The 26,084-nt window shown below is 39.7% G+C and overlaps 1 protein-coding gene across 4 annotated transcripts in view; it reads right to left on the minus strand.

The window, feature by feature from the left end:
• Positions 1–26,084, minus strand: part of Ttc28 (tetratricopeptide repeat domain 28) — a 593,457-nt gene that overhangs the window by 256,485 nt on the left and 310,888 nt on the right. For all 4 annotated transcript variants that reach the window (XM_078039658.1, XM_078039657.1, XM_021733755.3 and 1 more), the window contains 3 exons: positions 18,157–18,304; positions 7,193–7,465; positions 6,106–6,236 (listed from right to left, as the gene is read on the minus strand). In XM_078039658.1, the coding sequence (XP_077895784.1) occupies positions 6,106–6,236; positions 7,193–7,465; positions 18,157–18,304 (552 nt within the window). The remainder of the gene's footprint in view (positions 1–6,105; positions 6,237–7,192; positions 7,466–18,156; positions 18,305–26,084) is intronic.

Here is a 26,084-nt window from a genome sequence, read left to right on the forward strand (position 1 = left end):
GTTCCATACTCAGCACCACATAAAAATAAATAAAATACAGGTATTGTGTCTAATATGTCTTATTTTTTACAACTAAAAAAATTTTTTTTTTCAAACAACCTATGGCAGAAGGGAGGAGGCATAAAAGAGATTTCTATTACAGCGAGAAGAGGACCAGTAACCAACCAAACATGAGAGTGAAGGGAGGAGGCGGCCTGGGCAGGAGCATAACAGTGACGTCAGAACCAGGGGTAGACTGAGGCTCAGGTCAGGGGCGCTGAACTAGCTGAAGGTGTGTGTCTAGGAGACAGACGGGTAGAGAAATAAGAAGCCCCGGAGAAAAATCACATGGATACAACACTCTGAAGTCATCAGCCATTTGCATATCAGATTTCCTGAATAGAGAACAACATCTTTAATACACTGTAATTTATACACTCTTCTGACAATTAATATTAGCCTGCAGGAAGGTCTCTGGGGGCACCTAAAATTAATTTTGAAACCATTAGAGCAGACAGAAGGTTAGTCAGAATAAAAAATCCTGTGGAGAAGGTACCACCTCTCCCATTAAGTATCTGAGAGTAATTGTGTAAAAGAAAGACCTATTGCTTCTTAAAGGTAAGCAGACAAACTGGGTTTCAGGTTGCTCTCTTGCTATTTGGAAAAATCATTAAATTTATTATAGCCCAAGATGCAAAAGGCAAGAAGATATTGTTTGGTATCCTCATCATTCATAGCATTTAGAGTGGTCAGTTTTACTTCAAAAGACAGTTTCCTGCATTTGATTTCAATATAAAGATAATTTAAAGGGCAAATAAGGTTCAATTTAAGGTCATAGATACAATGTTAAGATTTGGATAATCCTAAAAAAGTACATTCTCAGGCTGGGGCTGTAGCTCAGTGGTAGAGCCCTTGCCTAGCATGTGCGAGGCACTGGGTTTGATCCTTAGCACAATATACAAATAAAATAAAGGCATGCTGTCCATCTACAACTACAAAAAATAAAAAACAAAAAAGTACATTTTCTGAATGTTTCATACTGAAGAGGGTGGGACTACTAGTTGACAGAGTTCTCAAATTTCTAATCAATGCAATAATTAAAAGAAAAAAGTAGTCTATAATGTAAGGACAGAAGTATCCAAATTTATCATTATTTGCAGACAATTTTTATTACAAGAAATCAAGAGAACCAACAAAAAAATGTAAGCTATTATGAGAATTTTTGTATGACCAGTTACAAAATATGAAACATGAACGCCTTTCCTATTAAATAGTTTAAAGACAGTGGGGATAAAAGCCCATTTCCAACGAGATATGTTAAATAGGAAGGGGAAAAAACCTAACTTGAAGAATATTTCGACCAGAGGCCATAAAAGTATAAAAGGAAGAACAGAGTAGGTTCTTAAACATAATACATCAAGTTTCTTTCGTTAATATGTAAATTTAATAGAAATCCCAATGGAAGATTCTCCAAAATTTACAAAATAATTTAAAAATTCATTAGCAGGGGTAGTGACCAGCATATCCTAGACTTTTTTAAAAAGAGGATGGTATAGGATTTGTAGCAGAGGTAAATGTGCTAAAAGGCAATAATGATGTAAGCTGTGTGATTTTAGAACAGAAATTGCTACAACACAGAGGGATGATATATAACAATTCTCAGTATCAGACCAACATAAAACACCAATTATCACTATAGAAAATATAGGTTAATATTAAAGTTCTTTTGAGAGAAATTTAAGCACATAGTTCTTTAAAAAAGAACTTAGAAAAAATAGTCAACCCAAATAGTGCTCAAAGAAATGCAAATTAAAACTATAAATACTACTTTTTATCTTACCAAACTGACCTTCTTGTTTTAATTCTAATGCTCAGAGTTGGCAGTGCAGGGAAAGGGGACATGGGACATTGCAGGACTGAAGCAATGACCCCTACATCTAAGGAGACAGAAAACTCTTTCCAAACAAGCCCACTTCTAACAGTTTAACCGAAGGAAAGGGCACAATGTGTTCAAAGATTTATCTACAAAGATGTTTTCTCTTCTTCTACTATGCAAAAAAAAAAAAAAAAAAAGTGAAATAACCTAAATATAAAATAGGAGGGGGCAGAGGAAAAAAGATATATATGTAAAGACACAAGACTTTCAGTAAAATGCTTAATAAAATGAAGAAACTTTTAAAAAAATTAAGTGGGGAAAACATAATAGTCCTACAACAGAATTTTAATTTTGGTTTAAATAAACAATTATAACTGTGTATATGACCAAAAGAGAATACCCCAAATTATTAATATAAATAGTAAATAATAATAATAAATATATTATGGTTGTGTTTCATGTATTTCTTATGGAATTGGTTAAAACTACTAAATATTTACTTTTGAAAAAACCCAGATTCTGTGATGTTCCTGAACCCCAAGATTCTGTGACCCTAGTGTGGAACTCTCTTTTACCCTCCAGCAAAGCACGATGGACGTGCTGACTAGGTTTGCGGCCCGTTCAGAGCTGGGCTGCTTCACAAAGTCTAAACGAGTCCCTGGTTCCTCCAGAATGCCAGGATCTTGGCATTGATGAAGACAGTATTTGTCATTTATTGTCAAACACATTTTAACATTTTTGTGTCCTAAAGGTCTGCCTCAAAGAGAACCTAAGCCATTTGGGGAGAAACCTCGTACCACACTGGCCAGATCCGAGCCTAGGCATAACGCAAGACGTGTAAGCAGATTCCATGCTTAACCGAGTGGGGGGGCAGCTAAATGAAATTTAGGTCATGTAAACCTACATAAAATATTTGCTATTCTAACACTTCCTTTTAGGCCCTCTGTATATTCTTTGATGTTCTGAACCAATACTAACTCTAGTCTTATCAACTGGTATTGGTTTCAGAGATATAAAAATAAAAATTTCTAGTTATTCACAAGCAGGTAAGATGCAGGATTCAAAAACAATCTTTGAAAGTGAGAGACATGTCCATGCTCATTGCAGCATGGGTCATAAAAGCCAAGATACGGATACAATCTAAGAGTCCACCAACGGATGAATGAAGATATTGTGGTGAACACCCCCTCCCCAATATTATTCATCCTTAAAAAAAAAAAAAGGTGTAAAAAAAAGGTAGGAAATCTTGCCATTTGAAACAGCATGGCTGAACTTGGAGGACTTCATGTTAGGTGAAATAAGTTAGACACACGAAAAAAGCACTGTATGATCTCAGTAATGCAGAATCTAAAACATCAAATCCATGGAAGGGCGGTTACTGGTGTGAAGAGAGTGGGCAGGCGCTGGCTCAAAGGCATAAGGTGTCAGTTATGTAGCATCAGGGCATCCAGAGCTCTATGCACAGCAGGGCACAGTTAATATACCATGATATACACTCGAGATTTGCTGAGAGAGTAGATCTCAAATATTCTCACCACACCAAAAAAAAAGAAAAGTTTTTAAAAAGTGTCATTGAACACTTGCTATGTCTCAGATATAGGAAATAAATTTACCAACAAAAAATTAAGTGGTAAGAAAATAACATTAAATTTCATGAAAACAAATGCTACCTTATAACTCCAGAGACAAGCACAACAGAAGAGACACAGCAGGAGAAAAGGGAAATTGTGAAGGTCAGATAAACATGCTGCAGCAACACCAGGCAGGAGTGTGGGCTAACAGCAGGGCCACCTCACAATGAGGCCTCTGCTGGGGTGAAGCTTCAGCTAAGTGACAACCCAGGTCGGCCAGCGCGAAAGGGAAACAGCCTGAAGAGGGTCATTAGGATTATTGAAGTGTTAATAACGTGAAACTTTTTTCTTTTGATATTGGAGATTTCATCCAGGGATGCTTTACCAACGAGCCACGTCCCCAGCCCTTTTTATTTTTTATTTTGAGATGGGGCCTCACTAAATTGCTGAGGCTGACCTCAAACTTGTGATCCTCATGCCCTAGCCTCCCGAGTTGCTGTGATTGCAGGTGTGTGCCACCATGCCTGGCTAATAATTTAAAAACTTCAAGGAGAAAAATGAATGGAATTATTCCATTTAGACAAGAATGTGGTAGCTGGACATTCTCTATATTCCCACTGGGGGAAGACAGTCAGTCCCAGGTCTCTTATCGTGGATGGATTGTCTATAGGCAAGTTTGTGAAGTACTGCAGTGTGCCCAGGCAAGGGGTGACAGAAAGGGAAGAGATAGGTGTCAACTCTAAGATGAGACACGTAGAGGAGGTAATAGCACCAGTATCTTCTCAGGACCCCTCTGCCCTCATAATTCAATGATTTCTTAAGAACATATCATCCTGGAGGGGTCTCATGAAAACCAAAGGGAGACAGGAAGGAAAAGGGACTGGGGAGGGAGGGAGGGAGGGCGAGAGAGAAGGGGGAACACTGGGGAATGATACTGGCTGAACTGTTGTATGGTGCTCATGAACAAGATGTGACAACTAATCCCACCATGATGGCTAATCATAATGCACCAATAAAAAATAGGGAGAAAAAAAAGCATCCTTGTACACCAGTGGTTTACAAAACCCAGAAAAAACGGGTGATAGAAAATTACACTTCTAAGAAGAGGGAAGGCAGGAAGTCTTCATTCCTCCTTCTTAATCTCCAACATTACTATGACCCTAATTAAAAATCTTTGCACCTGACCAGGAATTGGCTGATACACACATTTTGAAGTTTAGGGGGAAAGAGTACAAAAAGCCACTTTGACACGTTTATAGTTATCTGGTCTTTTACTAAATGGCCCCATCTAGACAACTGTGCTCTTTCAGTTCTTGATCCCGGCTCTCTTCTAAAGGCCATTAGTGTGTCTGTCCCTACAAATCTGGTTCCTCTTTTCATTCCCGGAACATCAAGAAATCCGATCATCTGGCTCATGAGAACTGTTGTTAAAATAAGGGTAATGAGAGAAACGCTCGGGGCCAACTCTCTAGAGGTTGGAATTGCTAAGTCTGCTGCCCTTTGCAGTGATCCCTTCTGTAGCTGGCTTTTCGATTTCTCTGACAGGGTCTTGCTATGTCCTTCATTCAAACTGGACTTGAACTCCTCAGCTCAAGTGATTTTCCCGCCTCAGCCTCCTGAGTAGCTGGGACTACAGGTACATACCACACCTGGCTCTTATTGGTTTTCAAAGACTTTTTTTTTTCTTCACCAATTCCTTCAGCTCTTGGTGCCATTATAGTCATAAGCCAGACTTATCAAGTTCTGCAGAACTGAAGTTGCAGGGTCATTTAAATAATATGATTAATCTTTATGATGTCCCATAGTGGAATTCTTAGATATAAATATAACTAAACATATTTCTCAACATACAAAATGATTCATAAACTTACTATTGCCTCTGATATTAATCATTTCTTCTCTATTAATTTAATAAAAACTATCACTTATGAAGTTTTAATGGATGGCCCTATAGCATTCCAGGCACTGTACTAGGCGCATCACATGTTTCACTTACAGCTCGACCATAACCGTGAGTGGGATTAGCAAAATACCCCTCACTACCTGAATAAGAAAACAGAGGAGAGAGAAGGAGGTAAGTAACCACTTCCCAAGATCCCTCAGCCAGCAAGGACCGGAGCCAGGTGCACAGCGGGGTCTACTGATTTCAGACCCATCCTCTATCCAAGAAGAGAAGAAGTGCAGGTCCCTGTCATCACATCACATCTACTGGCCGCCAACTTTTTGATATTACATTCCATTTTGCTAATAAAAACTAGGATAATATTTATCATTACAGTTCAGGTCAATCAATAAACTTACTATGTTTCCATACTGCAGGAATTGCAGTGATACCTCCAATGAAGCATATTTGCTTCTTACAATTTAATGAGAATGTCACAATGTATAGCTTTTTGCTAATTTTATGTGTCTACCCCATGGCACATTTGAAGAGAATAAGGACAATGCATCTGACCCAGCTAGGAAGTCCTGAGGACAGGGACAAGTTCTTATGTATCTGTATACACCCAAGGCCAAAGTGCAGTAGACATCCAACACCTGATGGTCAAGGAAAGGAAGAATCAATGATGATCAAGTTCAGAAAGTAATATTTTAAGATACATGAAACATTTCTTGCATAGATAAAAGCAAGTCATGTTGTTTAAAAAAAAAAAAATTCATCCACAGGTGAACTCCTACCTCCCGATCCTTGAGTTTCATGGCGAGCACCAGCTGATGCCGGTGGCTGGTGAGAGCCTCCCGGTAGTTTCCTTTGGAGAAGAATGCAGAGCCCAGGTTCCCATGAGCCCGGCATTCTCCTGTCTGGTCACCTGGATTGGTTAAAAAAAAAAAAAAAAAAGGATAAAATTTCTCTAAGTTATAGCATTATTTGTAAAATCTAATGGTCATCTTGATTTAAGAGGCACAGATTTAGTAGCTCAGATTTCATTTCCCTTTCTCCTTTTACAAAAGGACTTGCCTCTTCCACAAGACCCTATATAGGAAGTTAACGTTCTAGAACTTAAAGCTCTGGACAACTGTTATCATTATTGTAACTTACAACCATAGGCAGGCACTTAGCTGTCCTGGAAATGAGAGGTCACAGACCTCCACATAAACCAGCTGCTGTTTAAATCTCCTCATTTCTCTGCTAATGACCTTTGATTCTGAACAATTATCAGCTTGTTGGTTCAGTCATCTGACTCCAAACCTACATAATCTACTGCTTCTTTACAAGTACCCTGATGGTAGATTCGCCATATCCTTGCTCTTCCTGCAATCTTATAAGTCCTTGAGTAATCGTCACAATGACCCATTATAGTCATAAGCCAGACTCATCTTACAAGTGAGGCACAAAGAGGTTAGGAAGCTTATCCAAAGTCACACAGCTAGTAAATATCAGAGCACTAAACCCAGCAGTCTGGCTCCAGAGTACATGCTCTTAACTTCTAAACCATACTATCTCCTTTAACAAAATGAAGCATTCTTGTGGAGGTAAAAATTAGAATTAAGACAAAAGATCGACACACCAATGCCATCATTTGGATATTAAATTTGTGAGCACAAATCTCTGGGGAAGGCAATGAATCTGTTAATCAACATCTCTTGGCCCTTTGGGAGCCTCAGTACCTTGTCATGTGAGAAGCCCTAAAGTCATGATTACTCTAAAACGGAATGTTCTAGAGACACCCTCACTGTTCACGGTCAGTGCTGTCCCCATGCCGGTCAGGCTCATCAGCCTTGTTTCCCTTCTGTGCTGAAATAAAGGAGAGAAGCGCGACTCTACCTAAGGTCTTGGCTACGTCCAAGTCCTGCTGCATGTATCCAGTGCTCTTCTCTGTGTTCCCGAGAGACCAGTACGCGCTGCTCAGGGCAGAGAAAACGGAGCCCCTCAGCTTGAGGCTGCAGGTGCCAATCTTCAGGGCGGCTTCTAGGACAACCACAGAGGCCCCATGGTGGCCGGCCGTCAGGAGCTCCTGCCCAACCACAGACACGACCACAAAGGGACTCTTGTCCAGTTTCATTTTCTGAAGTTGCTGATAAGTGGGTTCCAGGGAGTCTGAAGAAAAAGAAAACAAGAGAACCCAGGACAATACACAAAACGATCTTTTCCAGTGCCCTCTAGAAACACACGCTTAGGACCCAGTTCAAGTGCAACCTTCCAATCTGTGAGCAGGTGCCCCTCACTGACTACTCGGCCATGTGACTAGAAGCACCCGTGGGCCCTGCAGCTTCCTTCTCCTGGCTGTGACACGCGTTGCCACGCCCCTCTTCTCTCTGGGCCTGTCTGCCATCCTGGTGGCCACTTTCCCACCCCCTTCTTTTCTGGGTACTAGGAGCGCATCTTCAAGCCCCGCCTCCACTGCAAGCCCCCCAGCTCCTCCAGCCGCACTAATTCTTATATCTAAGCTTCTTTTGGTCTTTATGGTTAGCATTGCACAATGTGCCCATTAATTATTTAAAAATTGTTCCACGAATGTCAATTTTTGAAATATTTCCCAGGTAGTCTGAGGACCACATTTGAACTGTTAGAATAACTTGAGCAAGTGGTACAACACTGGCATGCGATTTTAAAAACTACCCCTGAGCCAGGCGTGGTGGCGCACACCTGTCATCCCAGCAGCGCAGGACACTGAGGCAGGAGGATCCAGGTTCACAGCCAGCCTCAGCAACTTAGTGAGGGCCAAAGTAAGTCAGTGAGACCCTGTCTGTAAATAAAATATAAAAGAGGGCTGGGGTGTGGTTCAGTAGTTAAGCACCCCTGGGCTCAGTTCCTAGTACCAAACAAACAAACAAACAAAAATCTCCCCCCCACACATAGGCGAAAGTCCCTAACATCTGATAAACATTTATTAAACTTGAATTTGAATAACTGACTAATAAAACCTGCCCTTATTTTTTTCCTAGAAGAATCGATAAAGGAAGCTCTACCAACAAGAGCCAATCACTCTCACTGGTGACCCAATGTCCACTGCTGCTCTGGGTCTCAGAGGTCAGTCTGCCCAAATAAAAAATTACCAAACAAGACCACAAAGAAATCATCTGTGTTTACTAAAGTAAGATAGAAGATAAAATTACTGTTGATCTCATTTTATTTTCACATGCTGTCTGTGAAGGACATAGATTAAAGGTGACAAGCACAGGGATTCTCTCCATCTGAGGCTGGGTTTGAGTGCAGATGACCTCCATGCTCCTTCTCCCCTGGCTCCCTTTTGATTTTTCTTTAAAGGCAATTACAAAGCTATTAACTATTGCCCTGTAAGGAGAAGGCACTCACAGCCATTTGTTGTTAGCTTTCCTGAAAAACTACCTCACATTAGCGGTTTCAGTAAACAGGTAAAAAACTATAAGAGGATGGGTCTCTTTAAATCTTGAATCTCCTAGCCAACAGTACTGCATTAAAATGTAATTTTTACAATTTATGACTTCTCAACTCTCCACTAAGGGGCTCTCGCCTGAATCAACATTACCACGGAAACCTTGAAACTTACTGGTGCCTAAAGCATTTTTTCCCTTCAATCAGATCACTAAACAGAGAACAAAGAACATTTTTACACCTGTCAGGATGCAAGCAGTGCACAGTACCCGTAAACAGCAGCTAACCAACAGGGTTAGGCACAAACGCAGGAACCAGGAATTACTAGAACAGAACAATACCACACTGAGATGCCAGGAGCAGAATTTTGGTGGTGCCCGCTGATGAATTTGGCAGCAATGATGGTCACAGCAGCCTCCCACTGGCCAATAACAAACATGATTGATTTTTAGGGCTGAAAGACTTAAAACACTCTCTTCTGGGCTGGGGCTGGGGCTCAGTGGTGGAGCGCTTGCCTGGCATGTGTGAGGCCCTAGGGTCAATCCTCAGCACCACATAAAAATAAATAAATAAAATAAAAGTCATTGACAACTAAGAAAAATGTGTGTTTTTTTTTTAAACCCTCATTTTAGAAATGAGGAATCTGAGCTTTCTTTGTCTTTTCTTTTCTTTTCTTTTCTTTTTTTTTTTTTTTGGTTATTTTTTGTTTGGGGTTTGTTTGTTTCATACCAGGGATTGAACTCAGGGGCACTTAACCACTGAGCCATATACTCAGACCTTTGTATTTTTTGAGACAGGGTCTCGCTAAGTTGCTTAGGGCCTCAGTGAGTTGCTGAGGTTGGCCTTGAATTCGTAATCCTCCTGCCTCAGCCTCCTGAGCTGCTGGGATTACAGGCGTGCACCATCAAGCCCAGAACCATTTGTTTGTTTTTATTTTTTTCCTGGAATTGGGGATTAAAGACACAGGCACTTTGGCACTAAGCTACATCTTCAGTCCTTTTTATTTTTTATTTTGAGGTAGGGTTTCACTAAGCTGCTAAGGCTGGTCTTGAATTTGCAATACTCCTGTTTCAGCCCTCAGCGTCTCTGGGATCACAGGCTTATGACCCCACACTAGATTAAGGATCAGAGTTTTTACAATATCCACCCAAGGTCAGATAGCTTGGAAAATATCCAAGAAAAGAACCCATTACAGTGCTTAAGCCCAGACTCTGAAACTTATACCAGGCAAGATTCCAGTGTGGTGGCTGATGCCTACAATCCCAGTGGCTCTGAGGCTGGGGCTGGAGGATTTTGAGTTCAAAGCCAGCGTCAGCAATTTAGTGAGGCACTAAGCAACTTAGTGAGACTGTGTCTCTAAATAAAATATAAAAAGGACTGGGGATGTGGCTCAGTGGTTAAGTGCCCTGGGTTTAATCTCCAGTACCAAAAAAAAAAAAAAAAAAGATCCTTTTTTAAAAAATTTATTTATTCATTCTAATTAGTTTTACATGACAGCAGAATGGATTCCAATTCATAGTACAAATATAGAGCACAATTTTTCATGTCTCTGGTTGTACACAGAGTCACACCATTTGTATCTTCTTAAATACTTAAGATAATGATATCCATCTCATTCCACCATCTTTCCTACCCCATGTCCCCTCCTTGCTCCTCCCTCCCCTTTGCCCTATCTAAACTTCCTCCCATGCTCCCCATCCCCATGCCCATTATGGATCAGCATCCACATACCAGAGAAAATATTCCGCATTTGATTTTGGGGATTGGCTTACTTCATTTAGCATAATATTCTCCATCCATTTATCTTCAAATGCTAGGATTTTATTCTCTATTAATGCTGAGTAATATTCCATTATGTATATATACCACAGTTTCTTTATCCAGTCATCTATTGAAGGGCACTTAGGTGGGTTCCACAGTTTAGCTATTGTGAATTGAGCTGCTATAAACATTGATGTGGCTGTGTCCCTGTGCTGTTTTTAAGTCCTTTGAGTATAAACCGAGGAGTGGGATAGCTGGGTCAAATGGTGGTTCCATTCCAAGTTTTCCATACTGCTTTCCATATTGGTTGCACCAATTTGCAGTCTTACCAGCAACGTATGAGTGTACTTTTTCCCCCACATCCTCACCAATTCTTGTTATTGTTTGTATTCTTAACAGCTGTCATTCTGACTGGAGTGAAATGAAACCTTAGAGAAGTTTTGATTTGCATTTGTCTAATTGATAGAGAAGTTGAACATTTTTTCATATATTTGTTGATTGATTGTACATCATCTTCTGAAAAGTGTCTGTTCATTTCCTTGACCCATTGATGATTGATTGGGTTATTTGTTTTGTTTGGTGTTTAGATTTTTGAGTTCTTTATATATCCTAGAGATTAGTGCTCTATCTGATGTGCGTGCAGTAAAAATTTGCTCTCTATTCACCTCACTGATTGTTTCTTTTCTGAGAAGAAGCTTTTTAGTTTGAATCCATCCCACTCATTGAATCTTGACTCTATTTCTTGCACTATAGGAGTCTTATTAAGGAAGTCAGGACCTAATCCAATATGATGAAGATTTGGACCTACTTTTTCTTCTATTAGGTGCAGGGTTCTGAACCTTCTCATCCACTTTGAGTTTTATGAATGATAACAGAGGTTTAATTTTATTTTGCTACATATGGATTTCTAGTTTCCCCAGCACCATTTGTTGAAGAGGCTATCTTTTCTCCAATGTATGTATTTGGTGCCTTTGTCTAATATGAGATAACTGTATTTATGAGGGTTTGTCTCTGTATCCTCTATTCTGTACCATTGGTCTACAAGTCTATTTTGTACCAATACCATGCTGCATTTGTTACTATTGCTCTGTAGGATAGTTAAGGTCTGGTATAGGGATGCTACCTGCTTCACTCTTCTTGCTTAGTCACTAGCAACAGAAACCAGTCTTGGCTGGTTTTAGTAGAAGAGAAATGCCCTGAGCAACTGAGTATTGGGAAAGGTGAAAATCCAGACCTCCAAACCCACAGTCAAAATCATGCCACAAAAGCTGCCCACTGAAGGCAACATAACCGCCACCACTCAACACAGGATGCCACAGCTGCAATGCTGCCCCTACACTGATCACCACCCTGGGAAAATGGACATTGCTCTTGTCACCCACCAGCACCAGAAATAATTCTGTGCTGTCCTTTCTTCTTTGAACTTTCTGCTCTTAATTCAATGGTGGTGAAAATTAGGATTTGATGCTTTCAGCTCTTATGGTAGAAGGCAGAAAGCAGAAGTATAAAATGGGGAATTCCTAAAATATAGGAAGATTGTTCAAACTCCGACAGCCCACAAAGACACTCTGCTTCATTTGGAGATATTTTTCCCATAGCAACCATGGCTACGTTAGAAAAAGACCCACCTAATTAAGCCTCTAAAACTGTACAACAGAAGTAGAAAGAAGAGAACCTTACAACAGCTAAAAAGAGTCTTAAAAGAGAAAGAAATCTTTAATTGTGCAAGTTTCCATGAGATGAAATGAAATTGAAGAAATGAGAAGAGATCAGATCCCCACTTGTAGAGAATACATGCACATTAAAGGACAAACGCCAGTGTGGAGGTAACCCTAAAGCTGACAGGAAGGGGGATTAGCAGGGGCAACTGGAAAGCTTCCTGGAAGCAGAATTGATTTCTTGAAGAAAGGGCAGGACCCAGACAGGTCTTTGCTTTTCAAGAGCCAAATAGTGCAATGGCGGCTGGAGCTGGAGCTCAGGGGAAGAGCGCTTGCCTGGCACATGTGAGGCCCTGGGTCCAATCCTCAGCACCATATAAAAATAAATAAATGAAATGAAGGTACTATGTCCATCTACAACTAAAAAGTATTTTTTAAAAAAGTTGCAAAGGATTTGTCCTAACCAGAGGCACCAGGAGAAGGTGGGTGCACAGGAAGCAGAGTGCTAAGCAGGCCAGCCGAGTTGACCAGAGGACACCTGTCAGGGAAGGAGGCTGAGGTGGAAGGGTGGAGAAAACACTGAGTTATGGACGAAGAGATGGGAATTTCAAAGCCACACAGCCTCAGCCTCCTCACTTTGTCAAATGTAGTACACAAATCTATACATGTGCACATGTACATAAGTGGATACACAGATGCGTATGTGTGCACCTGTGCATGGGTACAGACACGGACACAGAATTTCCATTTCACTGTGTGTAAATTTTCAAAAAATTTTAATGTCAAATTTCTTTGTTTTTGGCTGTAATTGTCTCATTGGTCCATATTCACTAATCAGAAACTCTAATTAGCAGTTGTACGTGTTTTTTGTTGTTGCTGTTGTTTGGAGAACTGGGGATTGAACCCTGGGCTTTGTACATGGTAGAAAGGTGCTCTACCCCTGAGCTACACCCCCAGCCCTGAAAATGCTCATAAGCTTTTTGCTGTGTGTTTCTGAGACAGGTTGCTACGTTGCCTAGGCCAGTCAGTCTCCAACTCCTGGCCCTGGCTAGTCTCCTGCCTCAGCCTGCCTAGCAGGCTCTCTGTGCACACCAGCACACCTGGCTAGTTGTACATGCTTCTGATGAAAAAGAGATGGTGAGATGATTTTTTTAAATGTATAGATGATCTCTAAGATTCTTTGCAACTCTATTATTCTAATGCCTGTTCCAGGGTAAAGTTGAGTGTTTAGAAAAGAGACTAACTTTGTGATTTTTGTCAGGCTAGATACAACAGAGATTTGGAGTCTACAGCTATTAAGATGTTTTTCTTTCTAGAATCTATGCATAATACATGAAATAGTCAAGGTCAAACCAGCTCCATAAGAACAAAAAGGCCCTTCCCAACACTGATTGATTCACGGGTATGGGTTTTTGAAATGTAAAGGTTTTCAGAGTTTAAGGTAAACAAAGTCACATTTCCTGACACGTGAAGAGCTTATAGGGATGTAGTACAGGCCAACAAAACAACACTCTGAGCTGAGAGACATGTGATCCTTATTACTTCTGAGGTGCACATTCACTCACGTATTAACATTTCTGAATTTGGGATTCTGTATCCTGAACTTAAGGGTGCCTCATGATGGTTTGCCACTACATCTGAATAGGTCTAAAAGATCTCTTTCAATATATACAAATAAAAAGTGAGAAGAAAGGACCTTGCCAGCATTTAATCATCAGTGTCTTCTTCTTTCTTGGTAATATGTAAAATAATGAGACAGCTTCCAAGCCAGAGTTCTTAGAACCGGTAGAAGGTGCTATGTGATCGTAAAGGGAAGGTATGGGGAGGCTCCTTAGAGGAAGCAATGTCTGCAGGAAACAGGACATAATGGAAAACACAGTGTTTTTCAAGAACAGCAGGGGGTTAGCTGGGATACCTGGAGAGGAGAATAAAAGGGAGCAAGCTGTCTAATGCTCAGGCCTAAGAGAACTTCTCAGCGAATGTTCATATGCAGAACCTGGTGTACTGGGAAGTGTTCCTTCTGCCACCACAACACAAGAGCAGGTTAACACTGCTGCTGCCTCCCCTCCTCAGTGAGACTCTGGACATCATTGGCAAAGCAGAAGGCCCCCTATAGAGCTGCCTTCGTAGGGCCTGGCCTGTGCTACCATCTACCTCTACAGAGGAGCACTGTGCACAGCCGGGCAGGGCCCTTGCTCAGCCAGTGGACTGGCAAACGGCAGTGCTGGAATTAGATCCCACCCTTGTTGGCTGGGAGGAAGCCTGAGTTTTTCACACAGCATTTCAAAAATAGGCCTCCTGTGAAAGGTGCATCTAAAAGAAAGTCAGAGGGCAAGGGTCCACTGAGGTGGACATCAGGCCAATAAAAGGTGAGCCCCGCTCAACCTGAGAGAAAAGTTTACGCATTCAACAGCCATTTTCTATGGGCATTTTATAAAAGCAGCTTCCTGGGATCCTCTAGAGCTGTTAGAAACACAACAGGTGACAGCCCATAAATGTAATAGCCTTTAGATCACTAAATTAACAAAAGGAGAGAAAATACACACAAGAGAACCCTCAGCAAGAAGCCGCCCTGCATCTTTAGAGGAACAAATAAAGGCAAACTCAATCTCGCTTTCTAATTGTCTTATTAAATCCACGGTCGGCAGCAGTAGTGTGCTACAGCCTCCAACTCTGCTTAAACAGCGACCAGATCCTGTGACCTGAAACTGCTGAAGGACCAGCTAAGAAGAAATGGAAAATGTCAAAGGGTAAGTTGAGAAATCATGTGAGTACCAGTTTATATCTCTACTTACTTTTATATTTCTGTTAATGATTTAAGAGAAATTCATTGTATACCATACTGTAACCAAATGCACAAAGAGAAATAGTTAAACTGACAGCCAGTTTGTGAATATAAGTCACACTATAAAAATAAAGCAGACTTAATTCACTGAGAAATATGGGAAATAATAACAATAAATTAAGTTAGTTTTCATATAGATAAATACAGTATTTGTATAAATATAGCAAACAGAGTATATTAATATAAATTGGTTCCACCTTAACAAAAATGAAACCTTAAAACTTCCAGACAGACCCACCATAGAAACACTGTGTTGGTCATGGAAGTTCTGTTTGCTTTTATAATCTCCTGGACTAGAGAGTTTTCTCTGATGCATTCAAGAATTACAAAACAGCCGGGCACGGTGGCATACTCCTCCAATCCCAGTGGCTTGGGAAGCTGAGGTGGGAGGGTCGAGAGTTCAAAACCAGCCTCAGCAATTTAGCAAAGCCCTATGTCTAAATAAAAATATAAAAAGGGGAAGGGATGTGGCTCAGTGGTGGAGCATCCCTTGGTTCAATCCCCAGTACAAAAAAAAAAAAAAAAAGAATTACAAAATAAAAACAATTCATACAACAGAAAAGACCTACCTATGAAGTGTCCAGATCCCTTAGCCATGTGACATTGGGGAAAACTTATAAAGATGCAGGAAGGTGGGCTGTGTCTATAGCTCAGTTGGTAGAGCACTCTCCTAGCACATGTGAGGCACCATATTAAAAAAAAATGAGATAAAGGTATTATGTGTCCATCTACTATAAATTTTTTTTAAAGATGCAGGAAGGTAAAATAAATGGTGGGTAAATAAACCAGCAGCAGGTGATGATAGATATTGTAAATTACAATCACATGACAAAAAAGAGGTCATTAAGATGTCAGATGCCCAGTAGAAGAGAGGAAGAGCAATGGGGAGGGACTGGCGGTGGGAAAGGAAGTACTGGGGACTGAAATGGAGCATATTACATTCCATGTGTGTGTGATTAGGCCAAATGAACCCCACTACCATGTATAACTGCGATGACTAATAAAAACAGTTTTTAAAAAGATATAGGATGATGTGCAGAACAGCAGTGTGCAAAGCAACAGCCTATAAAATGTTAAGAGAAGCCCACCTGGAGTAGATACAGTGGTAAAGGCAACGCTGAAAATAAACCAGATAAATTAAATTGCCTTAAGGGAAGAGGAGAAAATATTGAAGCGCTCCAGGCACCTGTAAGAAGCAGCCTTCTCCAGGGTCAGCCTTAGGTCACTCACTGTAAGACACAAAGAAGTGGCACAGAAAACCCTAAGGGTGACAGCAGCTCTGAGCTATTTTTCTCAGTGCAGGGAAGGTTTCCTTACAGTTATCTAAACAAATTGCTTCAAAGGAAAAACTATAAGTTTGATTCTGCTGATAGCAACACATTCACTCCAATATTCTAAGGCAGCAGCACAAACATCTGAATAAAGAAGTGATATCCTCATGAACTAAATAAAATATCCCATGTATATTCTTTGTGGGGGATTTAAGGAGAGGATGGGAAAATGTTAGAAAAAAATACATAAGAGAGACAGGTTGGTTTTTGTGTCAGTCCCTCCCCTCCCCACCCCCAGCCCTAGAGCTCCAAAGCGCATCTGCTCTGAGTCAGAGTTTATTAACAGCAGGCCCCACAGTGGGAGAAGCCATTAGGTTCCTGCAGCAAAGACTCGGCTCTGTATGGCTTATAAAGTTGCATGAAGGGAGGTTTTCTTACCACATTTTTTTCTAAAGCACAAAATCCCTAACTTTCAGGAAAAAGATGTTTTACAGATATGAATCGTCCAGAGACCATACGAGCAGCATTGAGTCCATCACACTTTTATTTAACACATATTTTGAGCCAAGTACGATAGTAGTCAGTATAATAAAACCATCTAATGCTACATTTCAAAACTAGATAAAATGTCAAATTATACTACCACTGAAATTTTTAGGTTTATTCTCCCATATGAAAAATTCAAAAGTGCATCATTTTTGAGTCAAAATCAGAGTTCTGCTTGACATACCTAATTAGGGTCAGACATTAGCTGCCTTCTGTATGCCATGACTACGCCTTAGTGACTCCGTTGCCACTTAAAGACAACAACTGGTACATGCTTTCAGTCAAATATTCCCAACAGCTCATTCCTCAAAAATCAATGTTCCCAGGCTGGGGGTGTTGCTCAGTAAAGGTAAAGCACTTGCCTAGCATGAGCAAGGCCTTAGGTTCGATCCCAGCAATGCAAAGAAAAAAGAAAAAAACAGAAAATCAATGTTCCTCAAAATGAAGCCAATCTATTTGGAGCCAGAAAGCTACTCTAACCTTTACAGTACCATTTTCATTCCATTCGCTTGTTCTTCCAGAATACTGGTTACAATAACGTAGAAAAAATAACAGGGAAAAATAAATGTAAACTATAGTGTCTATTCATCTTGTTTTGCTCTCTCTCCTTTTTTATTTTTTTTACACAATGCCTTTATTTTTATTTGTTTTTATTTTTATGTGGTGCTGAGGATTGAACCCAGGGCCTCGCACGTGCTTGGAGACCACTCTAGTGCTGAGCCACAGCCTCAGCCCCTCTCTCCTTTTAATTCAACATAATCTCTTATTGCTCCTCTGGAAAATATTAGATACCACCTCTCGTTAGGCATACATTCTCTTTTAGGAAACAAAAGAATGTCTATTATCTTCAGTTATTTATTTCTAGAAGGTATATTGGTTCGTCTGAAGAAATCAATTTACTATTAGAGGCATTGTGGTTTAGAATTACAGAATCTCAGAACTACAAAAACTAAAAAAGGAAATTATTTAAAGAACCATAAACTCTGGAGAAGTGGTCAACTCATGGTCATGTAGTTAGTAAATGAAAAATTGAAGAATATATTCCATGTCCAGGCCAGTGGTCTTCCATACTCTTCTGCCTCATTAACATCAATGACTGGCCATGTGTCTTGATCTTCCTTTGTGTAAGATGTCAGATCTTAGCCAATCTGAGACCACCCTTTTGTCCCACCAACCTGGAGACTGAACCCAGGCCCTGGCCCAGGCTAGGCAATCGCTCTACCACTGAGCCACACTCCCAGCCCATTAAGTCTTATATCTTATCAATTTCCTGTCCCTGAGCCTAAAGTCTTAGAAGGTTACAAATGTTTAACTTTAAATTAAGGTCAGACCAAGTACTTTCATCATATTTACCTCTCATGGGAGATTTCATGGCGGCTTCTACCATCCCCACCAGAAGCTGGAGGCTCTTGGGGTCTTGAGCCAGTCCAGATGCGAAGGCTGCCAGGGCATCGGCATGACGTCCAAGGTACTGGAGGGCAACACCCTGTCGGAAGTATGCCTGGAAACAGAGGAGGACAATGCGAGTTACCCAGCGGGGCTGACTGGGGTTCTTCAGTAGAATAAACAGGTCAGCAGAACCAAAGTGGATGGCCTCGGTCCAAAAAGAAGACAGGCGGTTGGTAACCAAATGAATGGAGTTCTTCTAAGATCATCAAATGTGAGCATCCTCACTTTCAGAACTTTCATTCTTTTTACTTTTGGGACACTCTTTTTTTTTCTGGGGGTTGCTAGGGAGAACTCAGGAGCACTGGACCACTGAGCCACATCCCCAGCCTTGTTTTGTATTTTATTTAGAGACAGGGTCTCACTGAGTTGCTTAGCACCTCACTGATGCTGAGGCTGACTTTAACCTCAGGATCCTCCTGCCTCAGTCTCCCCAGCTGCTGAGATGATAGGCAAGTACCACTGCGCCCAGCTGGGACACTTCTTAATTTTATCATATTCCTTGGCATTTACCCCCATAATAAAAATATATTTAAAAAATCTTCTATGCCATCTTTAATTCCATAAGCCCCTGAAGGACAGTTCTTTATCTCTTTCCAAAGTATATGGTACAGTGCATAATAAGTAAGAGAGAAATTCAACTTATTTTGAATTTTCTCCCTTCTGTAATTAAAAGGAAAAATATCAATTTGTGATTACTATTAAGATAACTTTAATAATGAGTAACATAACATGCTTATGTACTTTTTAAAAAATATTTTGTTACTGTTAATAGACCTTTATTTCATTCATTTATTTATATGTGGTGCTGAGAATCAAACCCAGTGCCTCACACATGCTAGGCAAGCGCTCTGCCTCTGAGCCACAACTCCAGCCCCTGCTTATGTACTTTTAACGTTGTGTTTCAGATGCAGTATTTAAAAAATACTTAAAATATATGTTTTTCAAAAATCAACTTAAAGTGGATCAAGGAAGTAGGCATTATACCAGAGACCCTGCCCCTGATAGAAGAAAGTGTAGGCTCAACTCTCAATCATGTCAGCTTAGGAACTAACTTGACAAGACTCCTAAAGCACAAGAAGTAAAATCAAGAATCAATAAACAGATGGGATCAAACTAAAAAGCTCCTTCATAGCAAAGAAAACAATCAAGAATGAGAAGAAAGAGTCTACAGAATGAGAGAAAATCTTTGCCACCTGCACCTAAGAAAGAGTATTAATCTCCAGGATATAAAAACAACTCAAAAAACTTAAAAAACACACACATTAAAAAATAAAAAACCTAATCATGTGGCCACATCAGTATTTATAGCAGCTCAATTTACAAAATGGGAAACCCAGGTACTTCACAGAAGAAAAAATAAAAATGGTCAACAAATATATAAAAATGGTCTAGCAATTAGAGAAATGCAAATTAAAACTCACTTCAGTCAGAATGGCAACAATCAAGAAGACAAGTAACAATAAATGTTGGCGAGGATGTTGGGGAAAAAGCACACTCATACATTGCTGGTGAGACTACAAATTGGTGCAACCACTCTGGAAAGCAGTATGGAGATTCCTCAGAAAACTTGGAATTGGACCACCATTTGACTCAGTTATCCCACTCCTCAGCATATACTCAAAGGACTTAAAATCATCATCCTACAGTGATGCGGCCACATCAGTATTTATAGCAGCTCAATTTACAAGAGTCAAGCTATGGAGGCAACTTAGGTGCCCTTCAACAGATGAAGAAAAATGTACATATATATAAGGGACTCAGCCAAAAAAAAAAGAGTGATTTTATGACTTTTGCCGTTAAATGGATGGATCTGGAGACTATCATGGAGACAAAATAAGCCAGTCCCCAAAAAACCAAAGGTTGAATGTTCTCTATGATATGTTGATGCTAACACTCAGTAAGAAGGAGAGGGAAAAATAGAAGTTCATTGTATTAGACAAAGGGGAATGAAGGGAAGGGAGGAGGATGAGAAATAGGAAAGACCAAAGAATGAATCAGAAACAACTTTCCTATGTACATATATGAATACACGACCAGTGTAACTTATCATGTACAACCACAAGAATGGGATCCTAATTAGAATAGTCATACTCCATGCATGTAGAATATATCAAAATACATGCTACTGTCATGTATATTTAAAAAGAACAACATTTTAAAAATCACGTAGGAGCATAAAAGGAAAAAAAAAATGTGTGCTTTGCTTAAAAAAGGTTTTTGTCCGCTGTGTCTTTTAACTAGATTAGTTTTAAAACTAGTATAATCATCTGTGATGATAGTAAAACATTCCCCTTTATAGATAACTGAAGAAAGGATAAGTGAGTTAAGAAAATATTTAAACTGAGAATTTAAATATTTGAATTTTAGAATAGTTTTAAAAAACTGCAGTTTGTGGCCAGGCACAGTGGTGCACCCCTGTAACCCCAGCAGCTCGGGAGGCTGAGGCAGAAGGATTGCAAGTTCCAAGTCATCCTCAGCAAAAGTGAGGTGCTAAGCAACTCAGTGAGACCCTGTCTCTAAATAAAATACAAAATAGGGCTGGGGATGTGGCTCAGTGGTTGAGTGCCCCGACTTCAATTCCTGGTACTCCAAAAAAGAAAAGAAACTGCAGTTTGTTTTCAAGTACACAGAGTAAACCCAAGTATATGGACAACATATTATAGTATGTAACCAGCAAAGGGCCCTGTACCCAATTAAATAATGCATTAAAATGACATATTATTAATGCATTCATTGCTTATATGACAACATCTGCTTCTAAAATAGTTGGCTTCCTATTCCTTCTAAACATTCTTACAATACTGTTTATGACATAAACTTGACCTTTTCAGTCCAACATACTTAAGACATTTTCACTATTTGTACTCATGGAATCTAAATGAAGTTTCAAACTCTTAAAACTACTCCTCAGTAAGCTTAGCATATAATTTTACATCACATGTACACACAACACAGAGAATAAGAGAGTAAGGACCTTTCATGTTTGCAAAATTTATTTACTTATTCCATTTTTATAACAATACTTTAAGCAAGACAATGCTATTCAGGGCTCCCATTAAGAAGCAATCCATAAACGCAATGAATACTCAAATTATTACAGGCTATTCAGGCCTCTGTTAGTTAAAACTATCAGCAGCTGTTAAAACTCAGACCCCAGAAAGACAATAACCTGTAAATGCACTTTCATTACTAATTCATAAGATCAGTTGGTTTCCCTGGTCTCAGCCTTTGTTTTAATCTTTAATGTGTTTACAGACATTTTTCATTTACCCCCTTCATTTCACATTTTAGGTGGTTTCTATAATCCCAAAAGTAATACACAGTATGTTCCAACTCAAAACAACTATAGTTTATATAAGTCTAGAAGTGTTCTATTAAAGCTTAACTAAAAATGTATATTTATATACATATGTACATATATTCATATATAAATATACCAAATGCCTATAAACTGATTACTATTTACAGAACAAGACAAATGGTATCTGTAGTGACTGATTTTGTGTAGGATGTTCTATTAGAAACACAAAAATCTTAAATTAGTCTCAATTTTGATGATTTCTTGCATTTGTAAAATAAAGTTTTACACATGTCCTACTTCACTGAGATAGCAGCTGATTTCTCTGTCTGCCAAGTATCACCACTGAAAGGGAGATTTACCTACCCCTAAGGGGTTGGCAGAGTTCACTGTCAAATCACACTCTGGTCTCAAGTTCACACAGCAGCATGTTTTATTTTCTTAGGACACTCAGAAATTTGGATAATAAGAGACAAGAGAAGACCATGCCTTCCACAATCTTGGATTCCCTTTCTTCAGGAAAGATTTCTAAAGGTTTTCCTGTGCCCTTCCTGGATTCCCCAATCCAGCTTCAGAAGAGCTCAGCTGTTTCCCCTTAAGGATCTGACAAGCCCCAATCCAGACTCCATGAAGCTCTCCCAACTATCCCCATGCTTTATTCATTATATGCACAAACAAATGTTGAATAAAATTACTTGTCTGTATTTGAGTGAGAGATACACCACTGGAATTCAAGTTGTTGCTGATAAAACCTAGATTGTGGGTTATGGTGATAGAATAAGTGAACTTAGTACAGTAGCTGGCACAGAGTAACTACTTGATTAAATGAGCTATTTTCATTATTAGTTATCTTGATGAGAACACGTAATTTTAGGCTAACAGAATATAAAGGGATTCCAATAAATATTTTCAGTATTCAATCCTAGCATTGCTTCATTTATTTCTTCTCTTGCTCCAACCAGGGAGAGAAACGACATAATTAGCAATCAGGAAACTACAGAATCAAGACCCCTCATTGTTATAAGGCTTTCAGACAAATCTAAACCACTTCACTAAAAGTCACTGGTGTTATCAAGTCTTGGGAGAAAGAGAAGCCACCAGGATCCTCTGCCAGCTTCCTCCAAAGTCAAGGTTAAGATGTGCTGAGATTGACAGCTGTTTATCAGAGCTTCAAGAGAACCGCCATGACATCCTCCAGCCAATCAGCTCCCCACCTACTGGTTCCTGCTATTAATGTGGTTCTTGCCATCACAGCTTTCACAGGAAGCCACTTCATGGGGAGAAGGGCAAATGTTGACAGCAGATGCAGCATGCCACAGGAAACTGGAGCCTTTGAGGCAGGACTGAATACCTGGTGCCCGGTCAACCTCAGAATCCTACCACACACACCACATGTGGGCACTGGCAATGTCACAGAGGGAGAAGGAAGAACAACATGGTTTAACTACTGAGAATACCTATACCCTGAGAACAGCAGTTCTCAATTGAAACCTCAGCCTGAAAGAAGATGTTTACAGAGAGCAGGTGATACTCCAGACTAAATGTGGGATACCTAATCCTGCAAGTGTCCTGTGGTCATTGGTTTATTTTTGTTGTTCTTGTTCACCAAAAAGAAACCGCAGGGATTATTCTGCATGCCAGTAGTGACCTTACAAATAAAAGAAGGCAACTGATTATGAGAATAAGTTTCCATTCCTTTCTTCCTCCCTTCAATTGCCATTCCCTAAAATCTCCCATGCCAGGCACTCTAACACACAGGACAAAGAAACAAAAGGCAGGACTCACACCCTCACGGTGCTCACAGTCTAGAGGGGAAGAATATAAAACCTATAAATGTCTTGACTGCCAGCTGCAGTAAATTCTAACTAATAGTAACTGTTGCTGTAATATTTCAGCAGTAACAAAAATGTAGTGATGACTAAAGTATTTACAGCCTCTTGTTAAAATTGTTAGTATTATTAGCATTTGCTTTTTATTAAGTGGATGTCCCCAGGGTTGAAGTAAAAACGCTCAAAGACGAAACATTTACAACTGTAAACTAGGCACCTCACCAGTACCCTGGAAATAGTGCAGGACCTTTAAGTCTTCACTCCTAACACTCCATTGACTCCAGAACTTCACTAAACCCAGTGACAACCTAACTCTCTACTCTCCCCTGGTCCACTGAACCATAAGGCAAACTACTCTGCACAGGGACACAGGCAGACCAAACATGTAACTCTATATACAATGTGGAATCATCTTAACTATACTTATTGTTAAGGGTGTGTATTCATATGAACAATGAATAATCTGCTACTTAGTGCCAGCATTTGCAGATTATCTGCCTTTTGATTTGGATTTAATCTGCACTTTCAGATGTTTTACTTAAATATTCACAACCTGCATTTTACAGTTGGAATTTCAACTTTTTATATATCTTCCAGAGAAGAATTCTCTCTAATTAGAAGACTGTGGTATACCTGTAGCCAGTGTAAACTTTCCACATTATTACCAGCTTTTTCTGATAATGTTTGTAAATCACATGACTTTTTAACTAAATTTTCCCTTATTATCTTATTTTTTAAATGAATAGAAATGGAGAAAATAGATATGCTGATTCTAGTTTTTGAAAAGCAGCAGCATTGCTTTGTAATTTAACACAAGTGGGGTCAAAAATGAAAATGATTATAGGATGTCAAAACCAGGAAACCTTTGGCATCACTGTATGCACACAAACAACAACGCTCAATTGTGATGGCAAAGGATAAAATTAGAGAGTAGGTGAAAAATGACTTTAAAAAGAAAGGCATGATTTGAGATTGTATTTTTAGTTCTCTGGGATTAACACTCCTCACTTGCTGAACATACGTCTCCCACTTGATATTTGCATATTTAGTATTTTACACAGTTAACTTTCATATACTTTTTCAGGAATGCATTATGTGAGTAAATAAAAGACTGCTTGCATTACATGAAACAGATGCTAATCATGAGCAAACTGTAAATATACACATATTAGCTACCATGAAAGTTGTTATTTTTTACATATTATATATGTAGCGTGTCTCCTGTAGCCAGTGAGCACTTGAAATGTGGCTGATGTGACTAAGAAACTAAATTTTAAGTTTTATTTTGATTACATAATTTAAAGAGCCACAGTGGCCAGTAGGTACTGTATTTGATAGTGTAATGGAGAGTTTGGTCTTCCTGTAACAATTAGCCTATGAACACGTATCTAAATGGGAAGAAACTGAAAAGGTAACAAGTGAAATAACTGTAGAACATCTCATCTGGAGCCACACACATTAGTCCCAAGACAGCTTTGGTAAAAGAGGAAGAACATCTAAGGCTGAAGGGGACCCTGACCTAGTCACTCCATAGCCATACATCTCTGACCAGGTCACTTGATCTCACCAAATCTTATGTTTCATTTCCACATACAGCAAGGATGCTAACATGACCTCAGTGGGTTGTGATGATGGCTGCTAACTGATGTGAAATGGAAGACACAAAGGCAGCACTTCACAAGTACTCAGCTGAGCCTAGTGTCTCACTGTGTCACTTGCAGTTGGGCATTTGCTATTTGGTCAGGTGGGCCATCTGCTTCCCAGCTTACACATTATAAATTGTCTTTTCTTTTTATTTATTTATTCTAATTTGTTTTACATGACAGCAGAACGCATTTCAATTCATAGTACACATATAGAACACATGTCTCTGGTTGTACACAAAGTAGAGTCACACCATTTGTATCTTCATACATGTACTTGGGTAATGATGTCCATCTCATTCCACCATCTTTCCTACCCCTACAACTCCCCCCTGCCCCTCCCTCCCCTTTGCCCTATCTAGAGTTCCTCCATTCCTCCCATGCTCCCCCCTCTTCTATCCCCATTATAGATCAGCATCCACATATCAGAGAAAACATTCAGCATTTGTTTTTTGGGATTGACTTACTTCATTTAGCATAATATTCTCCTCCACCCATTTACCTTCAAATGCCAGGATTTTATTCTCTTTTAACGATGAGTAATACTCCATTATGTATATATACCACAGTTTCTTTATCCAGTCATCTACTGACGGGCATCTAGGTAGGTTCCACAGTTTAGCTATTGTGAATTGAGCTGCTATAAACATTAATATGGATGTGTCCTTGTAGTATGCTGTTTTTAAGTCCTTTGGGTATAAATTGAAGAGAGGGATAGCTGGGTCAAATGGTAGTTCCATTCCAAGTTTTCCAAGGAATCTCCATACTGCTTTCCAGATTGGCTGCACCAGTTTGCAGTCCCACCAGCAATGTAGGAGTGTGCCTTTTCCCCCACATCCTCACCAACACTTGTTGTTGTTTGTATTCTTAATAGCTGCCATTCTGACTGGAGTAAGATGAAATCTTAAGAATAGTTTTGTACAAATCGCCTTTTCTAAAATGGACCAGGGGCTGACAAAATTAAGCACAAAAAATTAAAGATCATGATGATCACCTTGAGTCGCTGAGGACATAGTGCATGTATATATGTCATCATCTGTTTCACAGTAGAGGATACACTTG

The sequence above is a fragment of the Ictidomys tridecemlineatus genome, chromosome 2, assembly GCF_052094955.1.
Source record: "Ictidomys tridecemlineatus isolate mIctTri1 chromosome 2, mIctTri1.hap1, whole genome shotgun sequence".
Lineage (NCBI taxonomy): Eukaryota > Metazoa > Chordata > Mammalia > Rodentia > Sciuridae > Ictidomys > Ictidomys tridecemlineatus.